The sequence below is a fragment of the Microcebus murinus genome, chromosome 20 (genome assembly GCF_040939455.1).
Source record: "Microcebus murinus isolate Inina chromosome 20, M.murinus_Inina_mat1.0, whole genome shotgun sequence".
Taxonomy (NCBI): domain Eukaryota; kingdom Metazoa; phylum Chordata; class Mammalia; order Primates; family Cheirogaleidae; genus Microcebus; species Microcebus murinus.
The window spans coordinates 31664840-31687858 of NC_134123.1; the positions used below are offsets into that span (position 1 = coordinate 31664840).

Genomic DNA, 23019 nt, shown 5'->3' on the forward strand with positions numbered 1-23019 from the left:
ATCTGTGTCCCAGGGGTCACATTCATTGTCATGGTTCCCTCTCCCCCCTTTTCCCCTCAGTGGCAGCTCCCCAAATCACTCCAAGTCATGCCAGGCTGTGAGGAATCCCGCATAACACCTCCCCGGGGAAACAATGAGTGGGAACCTCTGATTTTGCATACAGCTTGTGGGCTCCACACAGCTCCCGAGTTCACTCCTGGGATGTCCATGAACTTGAGTTCTAAAACTCCAACCCATAGCAAGTAATTTTCAAAGAGAACAGCTTGTAAATACCCAAGGGAAATACATACCTCCACACAAAAACTTGTACATGAATATTAATAGCGTTAATAGTCCCAAAGTGGAAATAACCCAAATGCCCATCCACTGAGGAACACGTCGACAAAATGGGGTCTAGCCATACACTAGAATATTATTTGGCCATAAAAATGAATGGAGTACTGAGATGATGCCTTTCTGTCACTTTAAACTGCCCAGTCTGTGATACTTTGTTCTAGCAGCCCTGGGAAAGTAATGTAGGTGGTGACTGCTATAGGAATGGGATGTTTTAGGGGGATGATGTTATAAAATCAATTATGGTGATGGTCACACAACCCTGTAAATGTGCTAAAAACCATTGAATTGTACACTTTAAATGGGTGAATTGTGTGTTATATGAATTATATCTCAGTAAAGTTCCTAAATAATATACCATTGCTTGGATAGGCCACATTTCATTTTTCTATTCCATCAGTGATTGACATTTGGGACTATTTCCACCTTCTGGCTGTTGTGCTGTGCTATGAACATATGTGTACATATATTTGTTTGAGTGCCTGTTTTTAATTCGATGGGAAAGATACCTAGGAGTGGTGATTTTATTTTTAACTCTTTGAGGAATTATCATACTGGTTTCATAGCAGTTACACCATTTTATATTGTAACCAATAGTGCTGAAGGGTTCCAAAAATATCCTTGCCAGTACTTGTTATTTCCTGTTGTTGTTTCTTTTTTCATAGTAGCCATTCTAATGAGTATGAGGTGCTATCTTACTGTAGCTTTGATTTGTGTTTCTCTAATGGTTAGTGGTGTTGAGTGTGTTTTCATGAGCTCATTGGCCATTTGTCTATCTTCTTGGGAGAATTGTTTATTCAAGCCTTTTGCCCATATTTTAATTGGATTACTTGTCTTTTGTTGTTGAATTGTAATCGTTCTTTATATGTTCTGGATATTAGACCCTTATCAGTTATGTGAGTTGCTGAATATTTCCTCCCATTCTATAAGTTGTTTTTTCACTTTCTTGATACTGTCCACTTTGTTATATTTTAAGCTGACGAAATAACTAATAAACCCAGAGCAGACATATAGATGATATTTGTGGACAAAACAATCAAGTGCTTCCATATTTGATCACTAATTTATATCTCCCTGAGTACCTGGGTGTTGGGAATCCACCTGCCAACAGGTTTTTAGTTCCATCCAAACATTCTGCAACATGGTGCCGTCATGGCCACAGAATAGCACACGGATGATGGATGTCTTGGTATAGGAAGGGTTAAATATCCTCTGTCCTCCTGTTCATGTTCATTGACCAGGTCGCCTTCATGGTTTATGGATGACCGCATTAAAGGAAGAAGAGAAGAATAGGAAAAGACCAAGTTTCCCAGCATGACCTTTGAAGGACCCCCATGTCACGCCTCGGTGCCAATTAACATTTAGTTGAATTCTTGGTTCCCTCCCCAACAGCTGTTGGCTCTGGCTCTCTAGGGATGTCTGAGATAGAAATGTTCAGACCTGCACACTGACATTTAAAAAGCCAACGAGAGGCATGCATTCTTTATTTAGCACCTTCTTCCTATTGTAATCTGAGGTCTTTGCAGATGCCCCTATTGGAATTACTAATGGCCATCACATCTTGGTTCAAGGAAATGGTTGTCTGTTTCTAAGCAAAGCCTGGCACTCCTGGGGTTGCATGGCTTCACGGAGGGCCACGGAGGAGAGAGGACTAGGAAGGCCACATCCCTCACCCAGAACCACGCACCTTGTGATTCCTCCCTATCAAAATCCCATAGATGAATCCAGAAGCCCTTAACCATTACTGTTTACTGATAATAAAACTTTGTCTCTTTAATGACCACTAAATAATATATGTTTATTTTTTTAAATTAGAAAATTAGAAAGGGCACAAAGGATAAAATAAAAATTGAATAAGCACATCATCCACAGATAATTGCTGTTAATAACTTAATTCTCCTGCTTTATTTGTATATTGTGATATATAATTACATTTTTTACAAAAATGGCATCTCACTATTCATACAGTTTTGTAACCTGCTTTTTCTTCTCAACAGTGTAATAGAAACATTTTCCATGTCATTAAATATTCTCCTACTATGCATTTATTTTTAATGTGTGTGCCTCTGGCTTAAACAGCGGCAATCTTCAATGCTGCAAAGAGCTATGCTTGCTGGATTTGAATACATTTTTTTCTCAGGGTATTATGAGAATGTTTAAATGGTACATTTGTGAGAATATTCTCTGGCCGGCCATTCCTGGTTGGGGGCAGCGTCCAGCCATTCTTGACTTCCTCAGATTTTGTAAAATTAACCATTTCTCACAGCCACAAGACACATTCCTGGATAGTACAATTTTCTGGGGCTTAGGGTCCCAGGGTACAAACCTAGCAATGGGTTGCTGGCTGATTTATGTCTCTGCTAAGGGGACATGGCTCAACAGGCCCAGCACATCTTAGGGGCTGGTTAAAACTTAACTAACCATTGAGGGTCCAGGCTGAGAGATGTTACAGAGAAACAGAGTGATCAGAGCTGAGCATCAAGAAGATCACTCTAAGGAAAATGTGCTTGAGGTGGCAATGTGGAGCTCAGGGGGCTTTCTGTGACCTGAACTAAAGGAGAAATAGTGAGAGGAAAGGATGGACAAATACAAACAAATTAAGGAGGCAGAATCGATCAACTTGGTAATTGATTAAATCGGGTCCAGGAAGATCCTAAATCTAAGATCAAGGCAACTCGGCACCCATTTTTATTTGTTCTAATAAGTCGTTTATTTTGCCTCTTTTGTGTGTTCTTAGTAACGTTTCCATGAGTTGGAGTTGATTGGAAGTGGGAAGTTGAAAATAGCCAAATGTTTGGTGGGTTGCTGGGCAGAAAAGCGATACTGAGCATGTTAGATAATAGATCTCTCTTTGTGGGAGTTAATATTTTATTAATATTATAAAACAAAGAAAGGCATATCCCCCATAGATGGTGACATTTATTCTGTTTATTTTTTAAAATGCTTTTATGTTGTTAAAATTTCAGCCTTTGATTTTGGAGCTATAATGAAATTTGGGCAGACTGTATTTCAGCTGGCATTGAAGGAAATGTGCTTTATATTTACTTTGGAATGATGCAGATCTCTCTTTTTTTTACACAAATCATGACTAAATCTGTTTATTGAACCCATAAATGCATATGAGCATGTGGAAATCAGGTCTGGTGTCTGCCTTCCTAAAGGCAGACATAGCAAAGTGAGACACAATAGTGACCTGAATCAGTCAGGCAAGGGGTGGGAATAATGAGAATGGGCTAATGTGAGATCCTTTTCAAGAGAGAGTCAACCAGATTGAATGCAGTGGGGTTGAGGAAGGAAGCTAGGACACAAGGGCGTCCAGCCTGGTTGCCTGGGTAGAGGGTGACACCATTTACCAGGACAGGGAAGGGGTGTGCTTGGTTGGGAAGCTACTGAGACTGCTTGGGACATGCTGTGTTTGCAGTGCTCATGAAGCATTCAGGTGGAAATAAGTGCCAAGCAAGCAGTTAGAAGCATGGATCTTGGAAATGGAGAGATTCGGACATAAAAGAGACAGGTGGTAATTGAAGCTGTCAGAGCCAACAGGGGTGGGCAGAGCCAAAGCTGAGGGGATAAATGGGGTCTCCATGAATAGGGCTGACCTTTAGAGACCTGTTGGAGATCGCTCAAAGAGCTGCCATGACTGGCAACCTGTCCCTCCAAGAAAGGCTCTCTTCCTCCCAACCCAACCCATACAGAGCTGGTGGGAACAGCTGGAAAATGGGTTCCCCTATGGAACCCTTGGACTGTTACCAACAGGGGCTTTGGGTTACTGTGTAGGTGAGGAGTACTCTGTCCTTTGCAGAGTGTAGCCGTTGAGAGTGTAGGCTAGGCACCCAGAAGTCCAGTTCCAATCCCAGTGCTACCGTGTGGGAACCGCCTGTCCTGGAAAAACACAATCCTCACCTGTGCAATGGGAACAACCACACCAACCTCTCAGAAGTATCACGAAGACCGACTGGGGTAATTCATATAAAGGGTTGAATACCATTTTCAGGATATAGCAAATGCTTGATTGATGTAGCCATGATTATCATAAAGACAGAGGGTCTGAGTGGAGCCCAGCTTTACTGGCAAGGAAAGGGTAGTTGCAGACTAGAGAGGGAAGGTCCACAGCTTGGGATCTGAACCAGGAGGGGGCATGATGCACAGAGGTATGTCCCCGCCCCCCAAGGGCTGAGGACTTCACGCCTGTCCCCACACTGGGACAAGCAGCTGAGGCATTGGGACTTCTCCCAGAGAGGTTGGCAATAAGAGTTCGGTTCCCCTCCACTTTGAAAAGGGCCCTGGAGTAGGGCTGGAGGAGAGACAGAGACTTCGTTTATTGTAATTTTTTTTAATAAAATGAAAAAGAACCCTCCCAGGACACGTTCCTGGGTTTTATTATTTGCAAAGAAAAACACACTTGTCTTTATCAACATTCTGTCTGTCTTCAAGGCTGAGCCGAAGAAGGGTACAACCAAACATTAAGTCATAACATTTGACTCCCTGTTCCTGGCTCCACTAATGTTTCCGGGTGTTAATAGGCTTAGCCGTTGTCAACAGAGCCAGGACAACTTCAAGAACAAAATGAGCGGCGGAGCCCAGGTCACACAAGGGACACCCCCTGGGCACAGGCCGGGGGATCACTGTCCATTAGGCATCGTGTACAAATGATGCTAAAGGTGATTGGAAGAGTTCCCCATACCAGGCATTTCACCATCAGAGCCTTCCAGAATAATCTACGGCCAGGTTATTCGTGTTGCCTCTTCTCCCTCGTATATATTGAATTAGCTTTTGGAACAACAGCCGTGGTGTAATTGGAATCCATCTTATGTGATTTTTTTTTCCCTGAGATGATTTAGAATTAGTTCAATTTATTTTCAAAGAGTATAACCAATGACAGCAGAAAGGCGGTGTCTAAAATTGCTTTCCTGTCCATGGCTGGGGTGGGTGGGTGTCATGGGCTGATTTATTACTCTCTCAGTGGGCTCCTTTGTTTCCAAAGCTACCTGGAATTATTGCAGGCAATAGAACTCTAAACCAAAGTAAGCTTTGCATAAAAATGCATTTCACTTAAGGGACCATGTATAATGCTGATTAAAAGTAACCCTGGGCGGCAGACTTTGATTAGGAGATCGCATCTGAATGCGAACAGGTTCTCAGAAATGGAGGACGCGTCAGGCTCCGCAAAGCCACTTAGACGGGGCTTCTCTGGTGCAGGATGTAGTACTGATTAAGCACCTGAAATTAATGGGCAGGGACCATTAACATGCAGAGGACGGATGTTAGGCAAAGGTTGTAAAGCTGGAATTGCTGCAAGTTGTAGGCATTTAGAACCTAATTTTAGAAACATCCACCAACCCTTGGTGGGCTCATGTGCTCTTGTCATTGGGAGTCAGTAATTGAATTTTCTGGACATTTGGACCAGTATGTAACTTCGTGAAGCTGATTACACAGCAGAACACAATTTTTAGCCTGACCTTAAAAGCATTACCTTCTGCTGTGTGATTAGAAAACACACAAAGAGTGCTGCCCTTCTAACTGCACTTGATTTTGGGGAAGAGAAAAGAGAAGAAAAAAAAAAACACCTTGCTATTTCATGTAACCTAGTAAGATTCATTTAGATTCTATGCAGATCATTTAATAACAGATTTTGTAAAACCTTAACATAAGGAGCCACCATAAAACGTATTATCTTTTATTACCCATACAGAGAATGACATTTTAGACGGTAATAAATTGAAACCCAAGGAAAGCTATTTGCTTTCGGAGGGTGCTTGGTGAATGACAGGAGCAGCGGTTTCCCGGTTTTATACAGTGGCACATACGGCCCCCCCAGCGTCATCTGAGACAGCCCCCCCACTGGCTTTTTTGAGGTTCATCTGAGCAACATTCTCTTGTCCCTTTGTGTGTATGTGTGTGTGTGTGTGTATGAAAGGTCATTTCTTTCCAAACCTCACCACCTTAGGATCCAGTTGTCCCAGCTGAATGTCCCTCTTTCCATCTCACACACCTCAACATGTGTGACTGGCCTTGGGCTGCGCCTGGGGTTAGACCAAGCACAGGGACTCTGCCTCAAGGTGGCAGAGGACACAACCCCTCAGATCCAAAGCACACAAAGGCTCCCTTTGCTTGGACCTCTCTCCAAAGGGGAGGGAACTTCACTGCTCACTCTTGGAAAGCCAGAGCCTGCCACCCCACCTTACTCTGCCTATCCAGACTCTAGAGACTGGCTTAACCCTGTCTGAACTTGCCCACGTCCTATCTCTGGACCCACAACCCAAAGAGCAATCCTGAGACCAGGTTTACTGTGTAATAATCGGTATAACCCTTTCTTGATTTATTCATTCATCAAACATTTACCGAGAGTGCCGGATAGCAGACTAGCTTGTGTGATTTCTTTTTCCCCTGGCTGATTTAGAATAAGTTCAACTTATTTTCAAAGCTTGTAACCCAATGACCAAGGAAGGCAGTGTCTTGGGACCTCAGTGTCTCAGGGGGCTAGGAACTGGGGATGTGGCAGGAATGCATAAGAGGCATGGTCCCTGCCCTCACCGAGGACTGTAATAAATACTTAGAAAGTGACTGACAGATTGGAAACCGCATACAAGGAGGAGAAGATTCTCCAATATTTGATATTTGCCACTTTGTGGATGGGAGGACATTCATCTTCCTGCTAGACAGATTTTTGCAGGAAAGGTCTGGTTGACATTACACTTCAAAGAATTGAAATAAAAATATTTTCCGGAGATGAGATAGAAGACGCTATTCTGGAAGGGGAGGGGCCGTCCCCTGCAGGAGGCAGCGGGAGCGGAACTGAGTCGCCGGGACGCCGCGTGCCAGGCGGAGTGGGAGGCCGGCGGGCAACTCCGCTCTCGGGAGGCCCCGTGGCAGCTCTCCAAAGGTGTATTAGTTTCCCCTGGCTGCCATAACGTATGATTCACAAAATGAGAGGCTCAAAACAACACACATTTATTGTCTCACGGTTCTAGAAGTCAGAAGCCCAAGGTGGCTCTCACTGGGCTAAAATCAAGGTGTCATCAGGGCTGCTTCCTTTTGGAGGTTCCAGGGAAGAATCCGTTTTCTTGCCTTTTCCAGCTTCTAGGGGCCACATGCAGTCCTTGGCTCATGGCTCCCCCCTCCACCTAAAGGCCAGGAGCTTAGCCTCTTTCTCTCCTCCCTCTCCCTCCTCCTCTGCTGCCATCCTCCATCTCTTCTGACTCTTCGTCCTCCCTCTTATAATGACCCCTGCAATTATAATGAGTCCATTCGGACAATCCAGGGTAGATTGATATATCGCATGTCAAGACACTCAACAAAGTCTCTTGCGCCACCTAAGGTAACACATTCACTGATTCTGGGACTTAGAACGTGGCCATCTTTAGGGGCTTTTATTCTGTCTATGGTAGAAGATATGAAAGCTTCTAGACCCAAAAGCGTGATGGCATTTTGTGCACTGTGCTTGATACATGAACCTGACATTGAGCATCTCACAGCATAATCATGGAGACAGACATGTGAAGAGAAAATTGCTGTGCAGTGTCATTAAGGCAACCGAGAGAAAAGCGTTCACCGTGATCCACAGCCAGGGCTGACACAGGAGGAGGAGGGGGAGCTCTGGGAGGACAAAGAAGCTTCATGATGGAGGCAGCGTCTGAGCAAGGTTTGTAAGGACAAGTGGTCATTTGCCAGGAAAAAACTGTGCTGGGAGGTCAGAGGCTGCAGCGTGAGCAAAGGTGTGAAGATGAAGAGAAGTGAAAAACCACAACACGGTGTGGATGGCCAAGTAGTTCAGTGTTACGGGAGTCCAACGCTGAGTGGGAGAAAGAGAAGATAAGGCCATGGAGAGCTCGACCTTCATGCTGGAAGAACCTGCACACTGCCCGGCAGCCACTGAGGAGCCACGGAAGGGTTTTATGCAGAGTCCTGTGGTCAGGTGGTAGCTGAGACAGCTCTCTCTCTGGCTTGGCAGGAGAGAGGGGTCTAGAAGGGGGCAGAGGGTCCAGTCCGGATGCTGTTGCAGCAGCTCAGGTGAGAAGGGGTGAAGGCTCGAAGTCATGCAGTAGCTGGGGTGACGGAGCAAAGCGGATGGACTCAAGGGAGGCCGGGGAGAAAGATGAGTAGCACGTGGTGACTGGGCATGTAGGACAACAGAGAAAGGATTGCTGAGGATGACTCCTAAGTGCCATCAGGAAGAAGGCCAGGCGGCAGGGGAAGAAGAGTCTTGGTGTTGGCCCGTGAAGGAGAAGGGAGGGTGTCCAGTGGACATGTCTAGAAGAGGATTGGAACAAGCCGGAAAGGCGACTGTGGTGCTGTTTAGTGTCTTAAAGAGAGGACATTTTTTGTTTCTAGAAAGTGGGGAGAAAGGAAGTTTTATAGTTAGAGAGAAAACTTTTGGAAAGCCATGTTTTCTATTTTTAGTTTAAATTGCATCATAAACAGGTGAATTTTAAGTTAAAATATATAAGAGTACGTACCAGCTTGCATTTAGTCACATGTGCATTCAGAACGGTGCTAATCAAAGTGTGTGCCCCACACCAGATCGGCATCTCCAAGAAACTCATGGAAAATGCAGATCCTCAGGCCCCGCCCTGGACCTGCTGAGCCATGGGGCCCGGCTGTGGGCCAGCAATCTGTGCCTGAGTGCACCGGCCAGAGGGTTCTGATTCGGGCATGTTCAAGAAGCACCGACTCAGACTATGTGTCCTGACGCCTCTACGGACCAGGCATGATGTTGCTAGACGGGGCCAAAAGGTTAGCAAGCAAAAGCCAATGTGGTAGCAGTCGATTGTGAAAATATAAAAATCATCGAGAAAGAGCATTTTTACTACATTAAGTTTACTTCAACTTCAGGGGTCTGTGCTCCCTCGTCTCAGTCAAACAATGAACCCAAGAAATCCCACAGCGTGTCCAGCTCGCTCCTCAGCAGCATGTGCTGCTGAGGTTCCCTCCCTCTCCTCACCCCGTGGGTTCCTTGCAGGTGAGGCCGGACGAGGTGGTCTCCGAGGTACTTTCGAGAACCGATAGCTTCAGTCTCCCCACCTCCCAGAGCTTGACTCCAGCCACACTGGTGGCCTGTCTCAGCCTGCCACCTCCCCGCTTGTCCCCAGGCCCTTTGTCCTTCTCTGCATTCTCCCCCTTCACACCCGTCCTTCGGGGCTCCGCTGCAGCCTTGCAATAACCTGACGCCACCGAGCAGCCACCGAGCGCTCGTAGCTGTGCCATTCCCATTGTGAACCTACTGAGTTCACGGCCAGCTCAGCACGTGCTGCCTGCAGCCTTGAGAAGCTGCTTGGACGTGTCTTGTCTTCAACTAAGCGGCGGCTTCCTTGACTGTAGGGAGTACACTTCTTGTCCCCCACCCCCTCCAGTGTCCCGACTCACAGTTAGCCTTCAGTTCTTATGCAGTGACCGAATTGAACAGTTTTAGGATTAATAGTCCCCCACTTTCTTCCATAGAAACTGACTTCTACTTCAAGACCCCATTTCTCATCCTGTAGGAGGACAGTCCCTCCTGCAGGACTCTCTCCTTAATCTCTGGGAGCCCCGGCCTCTCCACCCAGAACGTCTAGCTTTGTTAACACCACAGAGCTCTGTGCTTGCCCCCGTCTCATTCTGCTGAAATGATCTGCCTATTGGTCTCACACATTAGACTTGATTCCTGTTACTTACTCTCACCCTCCCGCATGCTGCCTAACGCACAGTAAGTGCTCAGTAAATGTTGGATGAATTAAATAAGCTCCGTGTAGCCTTCCTGAGCATCCCACACCCTGACCCTTTCCACGTAGACCTTAATTGCTACCATCTTGATGACATTCATCTCATTGTACCTGGCAGACTGGCTTTTTGTTCATTTCTCTGAACAAGAAATGCATCCAAAGCGAGGTCTGTATTGTTCATCACATCCTAGCAGAGTTCCTTGAACCTGGTAGACACTAAATAAATGTTTCAGTGAAACCAAACTGAGTGTCAAACATTTGCTTCCTTTAGTCTAAAGCGGATGGTTTTTCCAGGTATGCTCTGAATGCCGTCGGCAGTTTATTTACTGTAACTCATCAGTGACATCAGAAGATGCACACTTTGCCTGGAAATGTTTTATTGGATTTTGGTGTCCCTCAACCTCAAATCTATCACTTAGGTTATTCCAACTGCATACGTCTGAGAGGCAGTGTTTATTTCCCCTGCGACTTCCCCGCCCTGCCGGCTTTGTCAGCAGCCAGTAAATCTGGGGAAATGAGCTCTGCCTTCCCTTTCCCCACCAAGCCCCTGCAAGGAATGAAAACACAGCAGGTGACAGCCAAGAGCATGAATGTTCACGTTAGCACTGAGAGGCGAGGTGACAAGAGGCCTGGAGACAAACACAAGTCGCACCAGACTCGCCCTATTGCATGGGAAGACGGAGGAACGTCTCTCAGCAGCTGCGGCAGGAATAAGGCTCATTTTATGAGGACACGCGTGCAGTTCCTACTGGATTTATGGACGACCTAGTTCCAGTGTTATGTGGCCAGAGTGGGTAAATCAAACTCCAGGCAGACAACAACTCGTTCTGCTTCAGATAATGTTTCCACCAATCTGTTGCAATATTTATAGAGCAGGTGCCAGTTGCAGCTGACCTGGAGAAGGATGTGGCCCTTGCTTGGTCCCCATATTGTAAGGAGTCGTGCGATGCCCAGTTTATCGGGGCAAAGCTGCAGAGTAAACAAATAAATGAATTACATCGTATCTTTGCTACATATCTCGTGTCATTATTGCTCATTAACAATACCTTAAATGTTAAACAACAACAGGATCTATTGACAAAATTGCCTTCTTATGGCTTTCCTTGATTCCTAATGCAGAATTTCTGAATGTATGCTCGGGCCAGTTCTTAACCAACTCACAATCGCTGGTTGTATGGTATCTCTTTCTAACTACACACTTTTGGAGGGACATCACATGGGTAGCTTGAAATCAGCCACAGTAGAAGTAAACCACCAAAATTAACAAATACCACACATCAGTAAAGTCTGTTATTAAGCATTTACAGGTACATCATTCTATGTAATTGATTGTTCTATAAAAACATACATATATGTAAAATTGACCAATCATTACATAACTATGATGTCCCAGGGCTGAATTAATAACTGAGAGCTAAAGCTCTAAATGAGCAAAGCCCCTGTTCTCATGGAGCTGAAATTGTCATAGTCAAGATAGCCAATAAACAGGTCATTAATGAACAAGAACATCATAGACTGTGGTAGTTGCTGGAATAAAAGCCTGTATTCGTTATCTATTGCTGCATAACAAATCACCCCAAAACTTAATGACTTCAAACAATAGACATCTGTTATTTCACAACCTCTCTTTTCAGGGAGGTGGGCGTTTCCTAGCTGTGTTCTCTGCTTTATGGGCTCCCACAGAGATGCAACCCATGTGTCGGTCCAGAATCTGCAGCCTGATCAGAAGTTTTGTCTAGGGAAGAATCCTCTTCCAGGCTCACTCGGTGGTTCTGCCAGCATTCAGTTGCTTTTGGCTCTTCCTGACAGCCACCCTCAATTTCCTGCCACATCTTCAGGAAACTTCCCAAAGATTCTGTTAACGAATAATGGTAACTGTCTCTTGGGCATTTGCATATGCCTGGCTCTGCACCCGGCACTTGGCCTCTTTTAATCCTCAGCTACCCTGCAAGTATTATTCTTCTCCCCATTTTACAGATGATGAGACTGAGTAACTGGGCTGGGATCACTCAGCTACAAGTAGTGGAGCCAGGGTCATAATAATTGATCAACTACTGATGGCCTCCTTCCTAAGTGTCAGCCCCCCTGCTGTGCACTAGGGTCCCTGCCTTCATGGGGCTTCCGTGCAGTGAATGACCATCAGCAAATGAACAGGCATTAGGCTGGAGGAAGAAGTAAAGGAGAAAAGTTCAAAAATAAGAAAAAGTGGGGTACGGCGGAAGGAAATTGAGTCTGGACAACCCGTAAGGAGAGATGTGGAGGGCAGCTCCAGATCGAGCAAGGGAAGGGCAGGCGACTGTGGATTAATGAGAAAAACCTTTTCCATGTAACATTTATTTGTTGATTTCCCCCCACAGCTACCATTATTCTTGTTATTAGTGATAAATGTTCCATTAAGTGCATGCTCATATGGAAGTCATCATAGCTGTGTAAAACATCAAGGGCCGGGTGATTGATTGTATGCCACACTTAATGACATGGCTTGATTCTTTTTTCAGGATGAAATGTTTGGTTTTCCAATCAGTGTGATCAGTGAACCTGGCCTGTGTCTGTGGAGATTCACTCAAGGCTTTCTCTTGCAGACATACCATCTTCCTTTTGTTTCTAGGATATATATTAACTGGTAGCTGGGAGACACCCAGGAGGAGATAGCAAATGCAATAGAAATGCATGACTGCGGAGCTCAAACAAGGAGAGCAGCTTGACTCTCTTAGATATGTCTTACAGATCAGATAGCTTCAAATAAAATCACAGGAGCCGATTTAATTTTCCCAGTTTTGACACAGTGCCTTTCTTCCTCAAAATAAAATCCTATCTCCTTGAGCTAGAGTTCCCCAAAGTATAAGCCATTCCCTGAGAATAAATGACTTTGCTTTGGAAATGCCACTGATGTGCTCAGACCTTTGAGAGATAATTTAGTTCAGGGAAACAGTAATATATCATCATTATCAATAATGAAAGTAAATCGCCCACCTTGTGTGCTGAGCATTGGCTGGGCATTGTGGCTAAAGGCATGGTCCTTGCCCTTGAAAACTTTGTCATCCACTTAGGAAGACAGCAAACAGGCATCCAAAATGAAAGAAAACAGGAAACATAGCCTTCATATTAGTCAAAGTAGGCTAGGCACCATATGAACAGCCCGTAAGCCTCAAGAATGGCTCTTTTTCTTGCTCTCCTCTCAGGCTCAAGCAGGTTAGCAAAGGGGCCCTGCCTCACAGTCACTGGGAGACCCAGGCTTCTTCCTTTTTGGGAAACAGAAAGTGGGGGGTGGGTTATGTGGGAGGTTTAGGAGCTACACCAAGGACATCACTTCTGCATATACTCCCCTGGCCAGAATCAGTCCCACAGATCCATCTTACTGCCAGGAAGCCTGGGAATACAGTCTAGCCGTGTGCCCCCAGAATCCAGGGAAATGGGATTGGGTGAACACACAGTGTTGTCTTCACCACAAGTGCCTTTGGTTGCAAGCAACCGATACCGATTCTGGCTGGCTGGCTAGCTGGCTTCAGTGAACACACACTGGGATGTGTTACAGAATCAGGGAAAAAGCTGAAGTCAGGGGCAGCCAAGCTCCCAGATCTCAGCAGCCACGCTTGCATCTTTCTGGTTAGAGCAGCCCCTTTTGCATAACTAGGCTCGAAAGTTCTTTGAGTTTGGAGTTGGTTACATCCATTTTCTGTCCGAACCTTGAACCAAACAGACACAAGAATCAGGTGAGGCCCATAGAGAGTGTAGCCGGACCTTGAGAGGACAACGGTGTGTCCTCCTCACTGTCAAGTTTACTTGACAATGTCCGGGCAGCTGAACAACTGAAGGTCTTGCTTTCCAGAAGCGGGGTGCCTTCCACATGGCAGAGAGGAGTGCAAGGATGGTAAGTTTCCTCCCAAATTATTCAAGAAGGCAAACTCCCTCTATTGTTCCCAAGAGTTACATGGAGAAAGGCAATGGGGTGTGCCCTACATTCTGTCTCTGTGACTCTTGGTTCCACATTTCATATTCCCAGAGTCTGATCATCCCAGCTTAGATTAGGGGGTCCCCTGTGAATTAGACAACTCTTGTCAGTGGAGACACTCATGACCATGGCCACTGGGGACTGTTTCTCTGCATCACGGGTTCCTCCAGAGATGGGGCCGCCATGGGCTGGACATCCAACCTTAGAGGAATCTTTCCCAGCAATCTTCCCTATGGGAGTGATAAAGAATTAAATACATATGCATATTGCAAGTAAGAGTGACAAAGAGAGGTAGGGAATTAGGGGTGACTTCTGGAAGAGGCACAGCAGGAGTGGGAAATAGATCGGACGTAAGTGGGAAGTATCCTGGTCACCCAAGAGCGCGGGAACTCACGTGGCATTTTCTCTCATCTTTCAGTATGACTGGGTCTTTTACATTCCAAAGGAGGTTACTTTTATTCTTGGTGGTTTGGTTTTTTGTTATTGTTGTCCTCATTGTGAAAGCAATAGTGTCCGTTAGAGAAAAATCCGAGAATACTAACGAGCCAACGAATTTTTTTATATTAGAGTTGCTTTCGAAAGTGAAATTTGGAAGCAACTCAAATGACAAGAGGGGCCGATTGAAGACATTAGAGTGGATTACTACAGGAGAGTAGTATAGAGCTGTTGAAATGAACAGGCAGATCTGTAAGCACTGAGATAAGAGTGATATGGTAAAACAAACTGTGCAGCTACGTAAGTGGTATCATTCCCTTTAAATATGTGTGCATAGAAATGTGTGCTGCATGTGAGGGTGTATCAAATGTATCCGTGTGTGTACTTGTAATGTGCAGGGAAAGCAGCAGGGAGACACACTTCATTATTCCCAGTTCCCTCTTAGGGGTAAGGTTGGGTACGGGTGGAGGCAAGTCCTCAGTTTCCACTTTAGAAATGACTGTATCATTTTGATTTTCCTTATAATAATTGGATATTACTTCAGTAATAAAAGCATTTTTAATGGTAGCCTTAAGTTTGCCAGAAAATGGAGACTTTTGGAACATTTCATCCCAAACCTTGCAATTTATGTACTTAGTAATCTAATTGATTCTCTACAAGGTTAATCAATCTATTTCACATTGCAACTGTAGAGTTAATTTTCTTCAAGAGATGGAGATTGACTGGTTCCTCTTTAAAATTATTTATAAAATGTGTTTAACTACAAGAGAGTTATGCCCATGCATCCCATTGTATGATCATGAGAATTTGTACATACCTCTGCTTAGCTTTGACTGTATTTTGTTGCAGTTATACGTGGACATGACTGTCCTCAACCCCATGCTTTGAGCACCTTAAAGAAAAGGGACCCTGTTTTTCCATCAGTATATCCCCAACACCCAGCACAACATTTAAACTAGATGTTCATTAACCACCACTTAAATGGATATATAAAATAATAAAAGAAAAAATTATGGTAACTTTCTCTGGGGAAAAAAGTCTGTGCAGAGGAAACTGTTAAAAGAGAAAATGATGTGTTCATGAATGGTAGGATGCTGTTGTGAAGAGCCCACTGCGATGCTATGGTGTGATTTGGTAGCTCTTAAGTTTCTTACTAATAACCAGATAATTGACCATAGTATTAGTTGCAGTATTAGTGGAAACTGCCTTGTTGCTACTCACAGAACATCTAAATCAAGTGTCTGGTGGAAAGGAGAAATTTATTAGCTCATAGAACTCACAAAATCTGAGGAGTAAATTCTGGATTCAAGGATGACTATTAAGGGCCTCAAATGATGTTTTAAAAACCAACTCCATAAATCTCTACCTCTTGTTACCTGCCTGTGTCACCTCCATTCTCAGGTTGACTTTCTCCGTGGGGTTAAAAATGGCCCTTACCAGCTCCAGCTTGATGCCCTACCACCTTCAAGTCTAACAGAAAGAGAACTTCTTTGCCCTAAGCACTCTAAAAGAAATCCATCCCAGAACTGAATTTCAATGTCAGGGTGGCCTAACTTAGGTTACATGCACATTCCATGGCTATGGGAATGGAAAGCCCTGATTGGCCAGGCCTGAACCACACACCCATCCCTAGATGACGGGCAGAGCCAACCCCACCTGAACTCCACCTGTACGGAGAATGAGGACCAGGCGATGCCCTCAGGGAGTGACAGCGTAGGTACAGGGAAAGGGAGTGGGGTCTGAGAGATTGAAGAGTACCCGCCTGCCGTCATTAGTGTTTGAAGCAGTCTCCATTGTGAGCTATACTCCCAGCTGGAGGAGAGTGAACGCTGTGAGGAATTTCTCTTCTTCTTAGGTAGCCATCATAGATTAGTTCCCCCAACTTGCTTCATGGGGCAATTAACAGGAGTTGTGCTTTAGACACAAGCCCTGCCTGGGATCATAAACTAAACGTTCTGGTATGACTGGTATAAAAATTCATAACATCCTCTTGGAAAACAATATTGAAATGTAAACAAAAAGCCTTAAAATACTCATACCCTTCACCCCAGTAATTCCACATGCATCTTGGAATCTATTATTAAAAAACAAAACAAACACAACCAAAAATAACAGCCAAAATATATAGAAGGCTCCCTGAATAAAGATGTTCATTTCAGTGTTATTTAAAATCATCAGCATTTTTAAAACACTGTAAATAACTTAAAGACCTAATAATATTATATAAGATGATTAAGTAAATTATAAAATATCTATATGATTATATTTTACACAACCCTTAATGTACAAGAATTATGTTGATGATTATTACATGGGAAAAATGATATTAAATTTACCATGATCTCTCTAATATTGGGAAAATCTACATAATTTCTTATTTCAATAGTTGTTTGCTATCAAAAATATTTATGTCTTGGGACATAAGTTAAAATCTTATACAAGATATTAGGCTTATGATGTGCAGGCTAGTGGTTAGCATGTCCAGAGACACTCAAGAAAGATTTTGTAGGTGGCCAATTTACTGGTTTCATGTGGTCCAGCTACTATTTATGGCAAATAGTAAATCCAATCCAACTTGTCAATGATGATAAGTAGGAAACTTTACATTAGGGTAAAGTTTCCCAGCTTCAACTTGTGAGTGGATGGCATTTCAAGCACCCTTACAGAGAAGTACCAACAGACCCAGGCAGAACCAGAGCTGGGTCTAGTGTCAAATTTCATTTGCACTCAGCCATCAAAGAGCTTTGGGACCTTTAGTCCTGGTGGAGCTGGAATTAAAACCAAAACATCATGTGCCAAGTGTGCAGCTGTTAAAGAGCATATCAGCATCACACTCATCATCCTGAATTTAAGTTTAGGGACTTGGCCTGGCACAATGGCTCATGCCTGTCATCCCAACACTCTGGGAGGCCAAGCTTGGAGGACCGCTTGAGCTCAGGAATTTGAGACCAGCCTGATTAAGAGCAAGACCCCATCTCAACTTAAAATCTAAAAAATTAGCCAGATCTGGTGGCACAGTGCTGTAGTCCCAGCTACTTGGGAGGCTGAAGCAGGAGGTTGCTTGAGCCCAGGAGCTGGAGGTTGCAGTGAGCTATGATAACACCACTGCACTCTAGCCGGGGTAAACAGAGTGAGACTCTGTCTCAAAAATAAAAATAAAAAATAAATTTAGGATCTTACCAAACTGTCCAACAAAACTAATACTTCTTAAGTTAGTAGTTCAGAAGCTACTTAGAAGTTAAAGAAACACCAATTAAAGATGCCCCAGGGAGCAAACAGCTAACTACCCTTCAAAAATACTTCAAAGTTTCTGAGAAAGCTAGCACCGTGCTATTAAAATTTACTGTGTAAACTGATGGCTTTAGCAGAAAAGTAGAGACCCCCTGTTGCTTTTTTGTTCTCTGCTCCCTGTGGTATTTCTTAATTATTAGTTGGTATAACCAACTGTTTTTGAGGCTGTCGTACTGGTAGGACTATTTATGTGATTGTAAACACCTTTTATTTTTGTTATTGAAGGTAGTTCCACTCAGACTCTCTGTGTGTGATTAAGAAACCAATCCAAACTGGTTTAAACAAATAAGGAAAATTAATGCCTTCATTAGCTGAAAAGTCCGTGGGCAGGGCTGGCTTCAGGCATGGCGTGATGAAGTGGCCCCCATATAATCACTGAGAACCATTTCTTTTTGCCCCAAGGTTCAAGCATAATTCCCCCAGGAAATGGCTTCATTCTTAGACTTGGTCCCCTGCACCACACCTGCTGTGGCCATGCCATGGCTCCTCTAGCTGCCCCAGATAGATGCTTCCAGGTTCCCACTGTGGGGAAACAGCTTCCTGTCCCTGACTGCCAAACACAGAACCCGGACTAATCATTACACCCCTGGCATGGGATGTGCTTGTCAGCTTCTCCTCATCAGAGCTCAATCCAGAAGTTCACTGGGGAGAAGGCAGTCCAACCTTCTCAAAGCAGAGAATAAGGGAGGGGTAGGACCCCAAAACAAACATGGGGTGCTGCCTTGCCAGAAGAAGAAAGGTGTGCGGTTTGACCAAGACAAGCAGATCCGCTACAGAAGGCGATTTAAATGCAGGGGCTGTTATCTGCCGGCCACTGCACTCTCCGTGGCAGCAGCAGAGCTACGTGGTTAGTTGTGTTGAATGTTGGAATATGGTGGCTAAGTGTCTGTCAAATATTCAAATGAAAAACATGTATACAAAAAGAGACAATAGTGCAACATTGTTCGTGTTAAATTTTTCAGATCATGGTTAGATTAAATGCATCTTCCAAATTTAACATCCTATAAGACTAAAGTTACCTGAAAGAATGCAATATAAGTGATTCTAAACCTCAGTTGTTTTTTCCCCATTTGTAGAATGGGAAGAATAATTACAGTCTGACCTGCTTGCTGAAAAGATTAACTATAAGGATTTCTGTAAAGTACAGTAATACAGTGTCTGTGCCATCCAATTGTTCAGTAAATGTGAGTTCCTAAAGCTGCCATCTTTGTCCTAAAAACTCACCATGAAAGTTAACCCGCATTTCCAGGTCAGCTTCATGAGGTCACTGTGAAATGACAGACGTGGGTATAAAAATTAAGCGTACAGTGTATATAGCCCAGCACAGGAAATGGAACATTCTGGAATGTATCACATGTTCCCCTATACAGGAACAGTAAATAGGTTCTGTCCCCCACCCAGCTCCAGTCCATGAATAGTGACTGTCTTGTATTGGAGGGGTCCTTAAGGCGCATTTATACACAGCAGGGAGTCCTGCAGTGGCTGCTTAAAGACGCCTGCCCTCCACGGGGGAGGGGGAGAGACAGCCGGAGCCACGCATCTGCCACCTTCCCAAAGCAGCACCCCAGATCTAAATGCCACCGTCTCCCTCTGTGCTTGTGCTCTGCAGACTCTGGAAAATCCCAAGTACGAACTGATCATCGAAGCTCAGGATATGGCCGGACTGGACGTCGGATTGACGGGCACAGCCACAGCCACAATCGTGATCGATGACAAAAACGATCACTCGCCAAAATTCACCAAGAAAGAGGTAAGCCCCTGCTGTCACCACCGTCGCAGTGACGACCGCGGTCACGGGTCGATATTAATTCCGTATAATACTGCTGGCTCCCTGTGTGCAAAATCAACACACTCCTTTGCGGGAGAGAGAATGGTGCTTTGCTGGAGTTCTTCCTCACATTTTTATCGTGTGTGTTTGTGTGTGTGTGTGTTTGTGTGTGTGTGTGAGAAGCTGAAACACCAGGGCACTGTGAGAACAAAAGCACTAAATCTTGTTAAAGTCCACAAGAAAATAACTTTTAATGCCCAAGTGCCATTTTCATAGTTTTATGGGTGTTATTTAGCACTGAGTTATGAGAGTCCCATTGTGATTTTAGCATAACAATAACTATTTTTTTCCAGCAAGTACAGATTGAGAGGCCAGACGGAACAGCGGCGAGGAGGTAGAGCAGACTTTCTTGCCAGTAACAATGTGGCCCAGGAGCTTATGAATAACAGCCAAGCGGGTCTGTCTAGGAGAGCCATGACTTATTCTCAGCCCCGTGCTTTTATGACAGTGGATCGTGGCTGTTGATTCCCATTTATTCGAATGGAGCGATATTGGGGGAAGGGCTGAGTACACAAGATCGCATTCAGTTGCTGAGTTTGTACCCAAACTAGGAAGCCATGTGCACTATGCATCTGATGGCAGATCACAGCTTCATTGGGGGCGGGGCCAGGGCCCTGGATTAGATGCCTTTCTCAGGCCAAGTGAAGGGCCTGGAATAGGTACAGGGGCCCCTGACATTTGCCAAGCCTTTGCTGCACCCATCATGGTGCTCTCCTCCTGCTGCCTCATGGACTGGGTGAGCTTGGTTTTGCATTTTACCAATGAGCTGATGGTTAAGCTCAGAGGACCTGGAGAACAGCTGCAAGGTCATGGGCACAGTAAGTGGCAGAAACGGGAAGTGAACCAGGTTCTGTGGCTCAGATGCTGTGCATCCTTGTCTGCCACTGGCGTTTACACCTTCCAGGGCATTGGGAGAAAAGGCTCCACCTGTGGACTGGAGGTTGCCCCACCCTCTCTGGAGGAACCCCAGGGCTGCTCCGGGTGGCTTGGGACAGGTAGACCGACCCTCTCAGACTCCCAGATCTCCCACTATGCAGCCTCTCGCCGCAGCAGCCCTCTACACCTTATTCAGGGTGTAGACAACTCCCTTCCTCCCCATGATGTCTTGGGCGCTCAGGATTCCAGCCTTAAAACAGCAAGGTCCGCGGTAGCCTGGCACACTCTGTGCCCTGACTCCCCCGGTGGTGTTCCTACAGGTGGCTGGTGCCTTCTGTGTTTCCCAAAGTAGTGTTCCAAGAAATCGGCCCCACAGGTCACACCACAGGGGGTGTAAAAAAGGATTTCTGGTTCAAATAGATGTGGGGAGCACTGAGTTGAATAGTTTAAAAGCTTTCTCTAACTGCAGGACTTCTGGTTCACTTTAGACTACTTCGTGTTTCTCTAAGAGGGTTAGGTCTGTAGGGTTGGCCTGGGGACAGTGTTTCCTGGACCAGCTCATTGTGTCCTGCTACACCGGTGCTCCGTGGGTAGTCACTGGGGAATATTGGTTTACCTGCAGAATTTCCTGTCAACCTATTTCAAAATAAAAACTCAAGGTACATTGTAACAGTCAATACAAACATGGCAATGAAAGCAAAAATAGGATAACTTCGTTCGAAAATAAGAAGACTTATCCATGCTGTCAGCTGTGAGAGATTGATTAGTTACTTCGGTCTGGCTCTGAAGTTAGGTTCTGTGACTCAGAAAAAAAAGAAATGTGTACTCAGTCAAGGACTAAGCACTGTGAATGATCCACTTCTGTTGTTTGTTAGTGTCTCTGAATCCAAGGAAGAATTTAAAATAGAACTTAAAGGTTAGCTACCATTCCACGATGTGTGGGTATGTATATACTTCAAACACATACACAATGAAAGCATACAATGTTATCTGTTAATTTGAAAAATTAAATTACAAGACAAAGAGACTGACTAGCATGAGGAAAATGTATTCCCCTGTAGAGATTAACATAGGCACAAAAATTTTCTTCAAATGGACATTAGACAATAAGCTTGGGATTCCCAAAGGGCAGAACTGATGTCTAAACTCGTATGGAGACATAAATAATAAAATGAGAAGCATGGGTAGCTAGCAAGTACATTAGACTCTCTCGGATATTAAATGTCCCAAAGGAGTCTTTGTCCAATGTTGGATAAATTAAATTCACAGCTAAACTTTCTAACACGTTCCTGAAAGGCTGATGTTCTTCTCCGTCGAAGAGGGAGTGAGAGAGTCCTACATTTTTGATACCAGATCTGCAGGAGGAGGCAGAATGGAGAGGGGAAGGGGTGGGCTCTGGCGCCGGAACTGGATTCAAATCCCGCTGCCCAGCGGTGTGATGTGAGCGCGTTGACGACTCTGCATCCAGGTTTCTTTACCTGTTGGTCCAGCACTCTAGCACAGAGCTGCCTCACTAGGTCTCTGCGAATGAACAAGTGATGACAAGCGCTCGGGGCATGTCAGCTGGTATTCTCTAGAGAGTTGGGGATGAGGATGGTGGTGATGAGGATGGTGGGGTGAAGGCAGTGATGAAGAAGAGGATGTGAAGAAGGTGGTGGTGAAGAAGATGCTGATATGTTGACAATGATGTTTCTAAAGTGTCAGATGCCAAATGACATTCTTATCCAAAGGGCCATCTCCCTTCCCTGTTGTAAGGCTGCTGTGTTCCTTTAAAGTGATCCGTGAATCTGCTTAAGCACTTCAGAGTGCGTGGCTAAGACCCTAGAGTTCTGGAGGAGAAATGGTAGAGTCTATAAAATATATTTCTAGGAGATCAGGGCTGGGGACACAATCAAGAAAGGCCCAGAGAATCTGCTGGAGGAAGAAGAGTGCTGGTGAGGACTCAGCCAGATGGGGTGGTCTCTAGGACGTGGAAGGGATAGAACAACAGAATGCGCATGAAACAGAGAAGGAACGTGAAGCTTGTGATATTGACGTTGAAACGATTTTTAGAGATGAAGGTCAGGTTCATTTATTCCAGAATAGAAATAGTGACCATTTGGAGTTGAGCGTGTCCAGAAAGCTGTCCAAGATGTTGTTCTATACAAATTTCTACGTACATTAGGACATTTCTTAGGAAATTCATACGAACACATGCTTGTTGGAAACATACAGGTTTTCTTTAAAACTCTATTTTAGATGACCTTCCATCTCCAGAGAAATGCATATTTTTATCTGTTTTAAAAATCTATTTAGGCTGGGTGCGGTGGCTCACGCCTGTAATCCTAGCACTCTGGGACACCAAGGCAGGAGGATCGCTTGAGCTCAGGAGTTTGAAACCAGCCTGAGCAAGAGATCCTGTCTCTATTTTAAAAAAATAAAAAAAATATGTTTAAAAGAGGAATTATGATTAACTGTTAATAACAGAGACTGGAAATAACAGTGTTAAACAAGATAAAGACATAGTTTCTCTCAGATAGAAGTTTGCAGGTAGACAGTCCCGGACCAGCTAGGTGATGTCATGACATTGTCAATTTCCCAACTCGTATTCCTCAAGGCTGCCTCAT

At 44.6% G+C, this 23019-nt stretch overlaps 1 protein-coding gene across 1 annotated transcript in view; it reads left to right on the forward strand.

The window, feature by feature from the left end:
- Positions 1–23019, forward strand: part of CDH13 (cadherin 13) — a 958432-nt gene that overhangs the window by 800192 nt on the left and 135221 nt on the right. Inside the window, exon 8 of the mRNA XM_012743295.2 lies at positions 19319–19459. Within this exon, the coding sequence (XP_012598749.2) occupies positions 19319–19459 (141 nt within the window). The remainder of the gene's footprint in view (positions 1–19318; positions 19460–23019) is intronic.